The sequence below is a fragment of the Durio zibethinus genome, chromosome 4 (assembly GCF_047325235.1).
Source record: "Durio zibethinus cultivar Kanyao isolate XHJ-2024 chromosome 4, ASM4732523v1, whole genome shotgun sequence".
Taxonomy (NCBI): domain Eukaryota; kingdom Viridiplantae; phylum Streptophyta; class Magnoliopsida; order Malvales; family Malvaceae; genus Durio; species Durio zibethinus.
The window spans coordinates 34,576,142-34,587,033 of NC_143165.1; the positions used below are offsets into that span (position 1 = coordinate 34,576,142).

General features: G+C 31.9%; 1 protein-coding gene across 1 annotated transcript; it reads right to left on the reverse strand.

Annotated features, from left to right (window-relative positions):
- Window positions 1–2,299: 2,299 nt before the first annotated feature.
- On the reverse strand, window positions 2,300–4,593 carry LOC111288474 (WUSCHEL-related homeobox 6-like). The gene is made up of 4 exons (XM_089758871.1): window positions 4,183–4,593; window positions 3,759–4,082; window positions 3,590–3,666; window positions 2,300–3,224 (listed from the first exon to the last, which is right to left on the reverse strand). The coding sequence occupies exons 1-4, from the start codon at window positions 4,376–4,378 to the stop codon at window positions 2,805–2,807; spliced, it is 1,017 nt and encodes a 338-aa protein (XP_089614997.1). The 5' UTR covers window positions 4,379–4,593; the 3' UTR covers window positions 2,300–2,804.
- Window positions 4,594–10,892: the final 6,299 nt, after the last annotated feature.

Genomic DNA, 10,892 nt, shown 5'->3' on the forward strand with positions numbered 1-10,892 from the left:
AATAGTTCCTTTTGTCCCATTTCCTTTTCACCCTTCCTTCCAACGGAGTATAAGAGTTGATTGATCATTCGGAAATCATTCCCAACATATGATCTGATAGTGTTGCTAACCTATAATTAAAGCATCAATGGCGTTTTGGGATGTATGATCTTCTATAAAGAGAATTATAAACTACGAAGTTTCCTACCTTATGACGCATGGATGTGTTCAAAAACGTATTTCCCCACTTCATTTCTTTTGTTGGTTTGTCTCTCCTTCCTCCTGGTTGGCAAGGTGAAACGTAAGGACCCATGCATGAATATGAATATAACAGAAAACAAACAAACCAACGCTATGCAAAAATGGAGGCAGTGAAAATTTTAAGTGTGGTATGCAGCCAGCAGCTTGTTATTAAAGTGTTGAATTCAATGATTAGGGTTTAAATCTTGACAGCTTCACTAAAAAAAAAAAGGGTCGTATAAAACAATAGTATGACAGAAAACTTGATTTCAGTGTTGTGAAAAAGAAATATATATACGTGAACATGGCATAATGTTTCAAATTGAACGTTATACCAAACAACTGGACTAATAATTGCAAAGAGTGTATGAACTTTAAGATAATAAAAAACACAGGCTATGGTCTGAGCTATGGGCAAAGGGGTTTGAATTTTTTAAACATTGGATTGGAGGTGTGTGTCTGCGTTCTTTATTGAAGGATGGGGCTACAGTACCACTGCTGCAAAGAGATTTTGAAGGAACACAACCAACTGTTTTACTGAGTCATGTTTTTGTAGTTTCACGCTGTGAGATTGTATTTGTCCTGACTGGTGATGAGCAGTGCAAGGACAATCCATCCAGCCTCCCTATTTTTGGCCTAAAGGCATTTAATGCTGGGCTGCTGGCTGCTTCCAGACTCCCTAGTTGGATTTTCACTAGATAGTCGGTTTTTCTCGGCAATACTCGTTTTCTTTGCTGTATTTTGTTCATTTCTCCTTCACTTTTAATTTTTTTAACACTGTTTCTCTCTATCTCTGTCTGTCTGTCTCTCTTCCGCTAGTGCTGCCTGCCTGCTTTTTCGTTGTGCATACCAGACATTCAGTGATGAAAGCCCCGCAAAAGTTTCAGTGACAACTTCAATAGGCATCTTCCTCATCTCTTTTTCATTGTGAATTGTCTGATAATATTGCATTATTATTACAGCCTTACAGGCAAATGTTTCTAATTTTTCATGCGCTAATTTAGAGCTTATAAATGCTTATTTTTAATGGTGAGTGGATAAATGTCTGGATGGTTCAAGAGGTGAAAGGACAAAACTTCTAATCGGTGGCGTCAACCCTCGGTGAAAGGGTTTTAGGCTTTTTAGCTGCTTTGACCTTTTATTGGTAAAAGAACAGTAATGTCCTAAAATTACAGATCTTGCACGTATATTACCAAACCAATTTGGAAGTCCAAGAAACTGTCCATATTGCAAGAAAATAAGACCTGTTGATGTAATTCTGGGTTAGTTTGTTTTGTTAACGAGAAGAAGAAAGTAAGGGATATAAAAAATTAATAGACTTGAACGTTGGAGCGCATTCAGAGTACTGTCAAGAGTATTATCTCTGACGCCTCTTTACTTTCTTCTTATATTGACACGCTCTTCAACTCAGCTCCCAACAAACTCCACTCTCACCAAACCAGTAATTAAATCAACAAGACCATATGACTAATTAAAGCCATTGACAATATTAAGCAATTAAAACTCTACCACACTGCCAAATGTATGGAGAACTAAAAATTTTGTGGGAAAATTAGTTAATAAGCATTGATCTAATTCGTATATTAAGGTAACAACAATGCCAGAAAATAGTTAAGAAGAGATCAGATAATTATCTTCTAATAACATTCAAAGAATATATTATTGCACGCACGAGAAGAATATTTATTTATTCAATCTATAGATCATTCTGCCTTTTATTAAGTTGAGCAACCATTGACAATATTAAGCAATTTCCTTCTCTTCTGATTGATGATAACAGCCGCTAGGAATTCAAGATCAATGTTGAAAAGTTGAACAAGAATCTCCTTTGAATTTGATATATTTATATAGACGCATGAAAGCAACTGATCTTCTTCCAATTTCCCGAGTTCCCATGACATTTCTGCAACTTTTGATTATCCGATTCTTGCAATTAACATAATGATGTTCAAAAACACTCGCAGGGAATTAAGTTTGGTGGTTGCTAGTTGGTAACTGCTACAAATTCAATCATGCTCTTTATGGACATAGGTCTAAATGCCCTAGATTTCCCTGAGCATATTGCACTACTGTACCGTTATTCAGTCCAAATTTAATTCCCCTAGAACAAAAGGAATTGAACATACATGAGAAAAACAAAATTTTACTGACATATACCTGAAAACACCAGATATATCCAGTACAAAATTTAGGTCACTTCAACATCAAACTCTTTCACATCCTTCTTCTGTTCTATGTCTCCCAATATTGTCTTCCCATCTCTCTTTCTTTTTGTATCGTTCAATGAGTTTGTAGGAAATAGACAAAACTGTCAACAAAGAAAATTCTGCAATTGCATCGTTTAAAGAAAATGGATTGAAGCTCTACCTTGGTTTAGCCAACATGGTCCAAATGTGTTTTAAGGCAAACCCAAAATAACTACATGTGCTTATCTCACAGTTGCACCGTGCATGACAGACACAGATGAAACAGTCCCTAGTTTCTTACAAAAAAACAAACTAATACAGCTTAACCATCTTTACTTAAATGGCAAACTAGTATTTAATTGCTGCATTTGTAGCCACATGCTAAGCTACCCTTCTTCCTTAGTTCTTCAGAGGAAGAAACTCAAAATACTGGTTTGGGATGAAGGTTGTATTTATGGCTCTGATGGGCACTCGGGTGTCTTTCTTGCTGATATTAATGCCGTTGCAATTGTTGCTTCCAAGGGGAAACAGCTCAAGGGTCTGATCTTCCCTGTTTTCATCTTCAAGAGTAGTAATATTTTCTTGGTGGAGTTTGAAAGAACATAATCTTTGAGCGTTCAAAACTCTTCTGGTCTCTAATGAAGTTGTGTCCATGCTGTTTAAGAGGTAAATTGGTGAACAGGGCAACTCCATAGCTTGCCACGTACCCACTCTACTCTTTCTCTGTTGTAATTCCTTCTCCTGAATTTGTAACCACTGAGACTCATTTGGTCCACTTTTTGCTGATGCAGCTGCTACTCCTTGCGTTGAAATGAATTGCTATGCAAAATAGACGAGTTATAATTAGTTTGACTGAAGTAAAATGTAAATGTAATTAAAGCTAAGTAAAGTCCGAAAAATTTCTGAGCCATTTCATAACAACAACCCCAACAGAAAGTAAGGAATGCAGCTTTTGGACATCTTCTTTTTCCAACATAAGAACAACAACTTTTTCATAGCTTGCTGAATTGTTTTTCCTGATTCTTTTTTCATGACTTTCTTTTCAAACCTTTGACCTTTTGATCTAATAATAATTAGCTCCTATTATTACGTTATGCCTTCTAATTTTCTTTCTGACTCAGCTTGGCTAATCCATGATGAAGAGCAATATGCCATGAAACAAAGACAAAAACTGATATACAGACCTCTGAAAGTTTACTGAAGTTTAAAGGAGGACCCTTATTCTTTGTCTGCTCAATTTCACAGCCGGTCGTAACAGACCCTATTGGCAAAGAAAAGAAAGCAAATCCAAAACACTAAAAAAAAATTGAAGAATTAGTCATAACATATTCAAGTTCTATGTATATTGTTTACCTGATTCCTTCTTTTCCAAGCTTTCAGTGTCACATTGTTGTTGTTCTTGTTGTGGTCGTTCGGTCTCCATTTCGCGTCGGCGTTTTTGACGTTCTCTTGCTTTATGGTTTTGGAACCAGTAGAAAACATTCTTCCCCTCAATCTTACCAAACCTCCGAAGCCGGGTAGCGATTTGTTGGATTTGTGCAGCTGAAGGCGTCCGTGTCCCACGTCGATAAAGTTCCTCCAGGGCTAGCAACTGCTCTGGTGTTGGATTCCAACGTGAACTCCCTAAGGGCTGCTCACCGAATTCTTCCTTGTTACGTCGCTCATTTGTATTAATTGCTACAAGCAACAAGAAAATATACATCAGTGTTGAAAAGAGATCAGAAAGATGAGAGAAAAGTAAAAACAAAGAAAAAGTGGCATGCACCCAATAAATCACCATGATTCAAAGCTAACGGGTTGGTGGGGTTAGGACAACCATGGCTGGGAAAGGGTGCAGCAGTAGAGATAATGGTAGTGGTGTTGTTGAGGCAGGCAGGGTTATTACGCTTTGGAATCAAATTCAAGAGTGAATTAGGCTTTGCATTGTTGAATGGATGAGACAAGGTGAGGTCAGTAACATGGGGATATCCCATTTGAAGAAGCAAGAAAAGCAGGTTATTGGCTTCGTAAAGAAAATATAAGATGATGAGATTAAAGATCAGCTAGGGTTCACTGATCAAATTAAGGTTGCAAAAGAGTGGGAGAAAAAAGCAACCATTAATGGGTTTAAATAGGAACGCTACTTCCCAATATCATCACTCTTTGACTCTCCCTGGCGCACGCACATGCTCTTTTAACACATGATGACCAAAGAATCAAGCGACGTTATATATACAAGCGACAACATGTGAGAAAATCTAATGTTACTTTGGTCTTAACCCTAGTTAAGTTTTTATTTTTATTTTTAATTTGAACTTGTCTATTAAAAAATAGATTCATGTTTATAGATCCTTTTATTAGGATTTAATTACTTTGAAACAAAAAAAAAAAAAACGAAAATAAAACTATCCAAATTATATAACAAAATATCAATTCGAATCCCTTCGATTACTTTTTACTACACATTTAATAATTATTCACAATTCACAAATTATTATTCACAATTTATAATTGAATCTCACCCTTATAAAGGGTGATGATAAATGTATTAAAAAATAATGAAAAAATAATTCATGACATGAATAGTTGTATGTAGTACATAATAAATGAATCCACAACTAAAACAACATGATTCCAATAGTGGACTAGACATGCATATTTTATTTTACGATGCTGCATAAGTGAAAACTTGATATTGATCTTGAAATAAATATTTTAATAATGTTTCGGTAATTGAAAATTAAGAAAAATAAATTCTCAAAGTTAAATGATATGACTCAACTAGAAAGCAGGAGGTAGCTAGTTGAGGCGTGAAATTGTGGAACAAAGGACTAGGCGTGGCATGAAAAGTCTTGGTTCAGAAAACGACTTGACTTTAAAAAGAAAGATATCCTATAAATAACTCAGTTGATTTAATTAAAACCTTAATTTTTAAAGTTTAAAATTGGACGTGAAAATAAAACTTTGAATAGTCATAGAAGAATTTACACATTTTCAATACATCAAATGATAATAATTTATTAATGAGATAAATCAGATGATAATATTATTTTAAAAATTAATATGTACTTGTCATAACGTTTAAATTCAAAGACTTATTGCTCGACATTGACTTAGAGAGTTGTCACTAATTTTTTTTGTTTAGGTACGATTGATCACTCTAAAAATTTATCATTTTAAGGAACACCTAAATTTAAGGGTTTCTAAAAAAATAAGTTCGGGTCTATTAATTAGAACAGAATTTGAGAGTTTGGTTAAGAGTGAAAAATGTTATAGCACCCTCACATCGCCCATCAAAAGATGGTATTAGCTTAATTTCATGTTATTCAATAAGCCTTAAAAATTTTACCAAATAATTAACTATTAAAAATTATTCTTAATTGACTTCAATACTTTTGGCAGAAAATTAAAAAAAATCTCTTCACCTCAAGAGTATAAAAAAAAAACTACTGTTTCACTTGCAGAGACTCTATCGTCGGATTATTTAACATAAAAATTTCAAGAAAGGAAAGAAAAAGAAATAAAAATTCAACTTTAGATATAAATCATTTTCTTTAAAAAAAAAATTCATTGCTTTTGTACAATGAAAATTGATACTTTCAACATTTTCTTAAAGCATTTGAAAGTTTTTATTTTAAGAAAAATTGATACTTTCAACTTTTCCTTAAAATGTTTTTCTTGATAATTTTTATTTTTAAAGAAAATTGGTACTTTCAACTTTTCCTCAAAATATTTTTTTTCTAAAATTTTAATTTTAAAGAAAATTGATACTTTCAGCTTTTTTTCAAAAAATATTTAGAAATTTTATTTTTAAGAAAAGTTGATACTTTCAACTTTTTCTCAAAAATATATTTTTTAGAAATTTTATTTTAAAAAAAATTAATACTTTCAACTTTTCTCTAAAAGTATTTTTTTTAAACCTTTTTATTTTCAAGGGAAATTGATAGTTTCAACTTTCTCAAAAAAATATTTTTTTAAAATTTTATTTTCAAAGAAAATTGATACTTTCAACTTTTTCTCAAAAATATTTTTTTAAGAATTTTATTTTAGGAAAATCATTTTAAAAAATAAAATAAAAATAAAAAAATTAAGGAATACCAAATAATTCTAATTTAGAAATAATAATAATAATAAATAAATAAATAGAAAAAAAAACCTTAAGGCGGTTCAACTCAACGGTTGGGATTCGGTTTGGCTTCAGGAAGAAAAACGGTTCAAAAACACGGCTTAGGAGTGCGCGGCTCTGCTCGACTCGACTCGACTCCAGGGGTTAGCTGACACTCATTAGACGTGGGTCAAAAATGAGTTGATGCTCGGGTTGAGTCAGATCTTGGTAAAACGCGCAGATCCTGGGTTTATTAACGCTCAAAACAACATCATTTTTTGAAGGTATATAAGGCTAAAATCGATTCTTTCTTCAGATTTTCCTTCTCTTTTCTCTCTCTTTCCTTTTTTTTTCTCTTATTTCTCTCTCTACCCGCGAAGAACACCAATGGAATTCTCACTGATTTTTGGGTTTTTTTTGCTGGAAACTGAGTTTTTTGTCGAAAAAGTCATCGAAAAACTTGAATTTCGTCGAAAAATTGCTTGAAATCTAGAAATTTCAAAAATTTTCTAGGAAAAAAAAATCACAAAAAATTCCTAAAAAATCTTAAAAACACTTATAAACTTTCTAAACACCTTTTTTTGCGTTTCTCTTCTCTCTGTGTGTTTTCGGTGTATCTTTTTTGTGTATTCCAGCATCTATTTATAGGGATTGATCAGAATAGTTTTTGATCAATCCCGATTCCCTTTGGAATGGGATTCAATTTTTGAATCCAATCCAAATTCTACTAGCCTCAAGATTTACGACAAAAAAAGTTTTTTCTAGAACAAAAATCATGTATAAAATCAATAATAATTAAAATGAGATTTAGAATAGATAAACCAAAAGAGAAAAAAATAAAAAAAATAAAAAAATAAAAAAAAATAAAAATAAAGATTAAAATTGAACATGGGTCCATCTTACTCATTTGGACCAGGCTCAATTGATCCGGGCTTGGACCAAATTGGGTGTCTATAAGTGCCTTTCTTTGCATATTTTTTGTGAAACAGGAATTGTGCAAAGACGTAGACACTCATTCAAGACTTAACTTGATATTTTTTTTGCTTTTTTTGTTTTTTTTTGGTTAAAATTTTGATTAAAGCTCCTCTAAGCAGAGGCTCAACAACTTTTAAAAAATAAATAATGCTCCTCTAATCAGAAGCTCAACAACTTTGAAAAAATAAAAAAGCTCATCTAATCAGAAGTTCAACGACTTCAAAAAAATAAATAAAACTCCTATAAACAGAGGCTCAATGACTTTTAAAAAAATAAACAAAGCTCTTCTAAACAGAGGCTCAACGACTTTGGAGAAAATAAACAAAGCTCCTTTAAACAGAGGTTTAACGACTTTTGAAAAATAAATTGCTCCTCTAAATAGAGGCACCCCAATTTTAAAAAATAAATGCTCCTCTAAACAGAGGCATCATAACTTTGGAAAATGAATGCTCATTGACAATCATGTCCAAAGGAGTTATAGATCGTGTCTGAAGGAATTTTGTAAACTCAAAGATTCACAATTTGAGTTCAACATTCAAATGTTCAGATTCACAAGAACCTTTCAGCTTCGTAAGAATTTTACTGAAATTTGATTCTCAAAATTTCAGTTTTATAAAAATTTAAATTTGCAAGATCTCAACATTCGCATTTGCAACTTGCAAGACTTTCATCCAACATTTAAAGATCATCATTTAACTGGAAGATTCACATCCAAAAGTTCAAGGCTTTTCACTCCAATTCAAAGGTTCGTATTTGAAAAACTTGGGATTCACATCCAAAAAGTCTAAAGCTTTTCGTTTGAATTTTGAATATTCACATCCAAAAGTTTAAAACTTCTCATTCGAGTTTAGAGGCTCACTTGCAATTAAACTTAGAGTTTCACATATGAGTTCAAAGGTTCTCACTTAAAAATTTATAGATTCGTATCTAAAAGTTGAGTTTGAAGCTTTGAATTTTGGAGATTTACATCCAAAAGTTTGAATATTCACATTTAACGAACTTTAGGGTTCACACCTCAAAGATTCTCATTTTGAAACCCAAAAATTCTCATTTGAGTTTGAAGATTGACAAATTTTAGACTTCACACCTCAAAGATTCTTATTTTGAAACTCAAAGATTCTCCTTTAAAAACTCAAAAATTCTCATCAAAATATTCATAATTTATTTTTCAAGTGACTTAAAAATTTGCATGAATGAATTTCATGACCAAAGATGCAAATGCCTTCTTAATGATGCAAATGCAATAACCTAGATTCTCATAGTGCCATGCATATCCAAACAAAGTTTTAATTCATCAAATTATGTGCATGTACTATTTAAACAACGATGCTTACATGATGCATGTAATGCGGACATCAATAATGTCATGAAATCTTAAATAACTGTGATAATATAGCTCTCAAAACTTCATCATTTTGAGCTTCTTAGCGCTAGCCATCTTAGAATAAATTTTATCTTCTATCACTTGGTCGTCGTTCATAAGTTTTTCAGTACAAATTTCGTCTTTCATCACTAGATCATCGTTTATGGGCTTCTCAGTATTTCAGAGCAAATTTCATCCTCTATCATTTGATTATTGTTCATAGGCTTTTTAGCACCAATTTCACCCATTGCCTTATATTTTTTCATCATAACTCACAGGTTATGTCCATCAATTCATCCCCATATTCATTTCTTAGACATACTACTTTTTTTTTTTAAATTTGCCTCATCTTTATTTTGTTGACTAATCCATCATCATATTTCTCATTCGGTCACGCCATGTGTCTTCTCAAATCATCCTATCATCCTGGATTTTTTTTCAAAGAAATGCAAGAATCTTTTAAGCATATTGTCATTCAGTCATCATCATTTCAAATCATGACAAATATAATACACTAATACATTTTCTCGATTTATTCTAGGGATGTAACAATAAAGGAACACAGAGTGATTTGAGAGAAAGGTAATCAATGAATGACGAGTTTGGTGCAAAACAAACAAGAAAAAAAACAAATTGGATACATGTTATTGGGATGAATGTTATACCCAAACAATGAATATCCAGATAATTTTGAACATTAATTCATGATTCTTTTTCAAAAACTCATTCCATTGAATATCAAAATCATTTTGAGCTTATTAAACTTTACCCCAGCTTGAGGAATCTTCATATGTCTTTGATATTCTTTTTATGTGAATCGTTTATCCAACTCTTAGCTTAGAGATTTTTCTACTCAAATCGTCCTTTCGAGTTTTCAACTTGAGTCTCTTTTTTTTTCTATTTTTTTTACCCATTATTGATATCTCTTTCACATCAATCTTTAAAGCAACTAAGCATGATTCTGTCATTTTATCATGAGCATTCCTTAGCTTAACATATAACCATTCAATTCGAGCATTCACATTTGATCCAAATAAACTTTTAAAGGTTGTAATGTAGGCTATGATGATGGGTCATGAAAGAAATGGATAAAAGTAGGCCCAAAACATGTGTTTAAAGGATTCAAAATCAAATGATCATTTCTTATCATTTGAAATAACTTGGCATTTTGCCCATTTCTACTTCATTTCACTATTTTTTTCTTTTTCCATCGAACTCATTCTTCATAAAATGATTCCTCTTATTTGTCCCAAATCATGTGTGGCATTCATTTTTTTTCTTTGTTTATCTTTGAGACCTTTTGCGATTCTCTTTTTTTTGCCTTTTTTTTTTTAAAAAAATACCTCCCAATGTTAAGGGTGATTCTTGATCAGGGTTCTTTAGAAAAAAAAATTACAATAGGCTCAAAGGGGTAACAATGAATGATTTTTTGAATGGTAAAAGAAAGATAATCATTTTTTTATCTCAAATATGAATGCTTTTCTTGAACATCATCTATTGAGCAAAAATAAGCTCATGGATTTGTATAAAAGACTACACATCTTCAAGATATATTAATTTTATATCTATTAGTAACTGACTTTCGTTGCTTAAACAATTTTTTCAGATCAATGTGAATGAATTTTTAAAATTAAATCTCAAAATTATTGTTACATTGTCTAAACATTCATCATTTGAAATTTAAAAATAGGAATGAAAAGTAATGAAAGGTAACAAAGTATGCAATAATGGTTGAATGAAAATGAAAATGTAATTAACTTACCTTTATTAAAATGATAACAAATGCAATCCTATTGCTTAAAAGAAATCCTAACATTACTTTAAAGAAATCTTAAAACAACAAGAAACTTTCAACCAGCCTTATCATCGTTATCCAAAATTGTGTCCCTGTGCAATCAGGTGAAGGATCTTTATTGACATCTTGCCCCTTGATTCATTATAGCTCTTCAGGCCTTTTTGAATTAACATGTTCTTGATTATCATTCAGATATTGACATTATGATTAGGCAATGGATTGCCACTAACATTTGGTGTTGTTGCTCCTCTTTAATCAAAACTTATCATT

What these genes read in the sequence shown, in the direction of transcription:
- LOC111288474 (XM_089758871.1), bottom strand. Translation starts at nt 4,378, where the DNA reads ATGGGATATCCCCATGTTACTGACCTCACCTTGTCTCATCCATTCAAC. An exon ending in CCCGTTAGCTTTGAATCATG is followed by an intron (nt 4,083 to 4,182) that starts GTGATTTATTGG and finishes TGTTGCTTGTAG; the next exon opens with CAATTAATACAAATGAGCGA. An exon ending in CTTGGAAAAGAAGGAATCAG is followed by an intron (nt 3,667 to 3,758) that starts GTAAACAATATA and finishes CTTTGCCAATAG; the next exon opens with GGTCTGTTACGACCGGCTGT.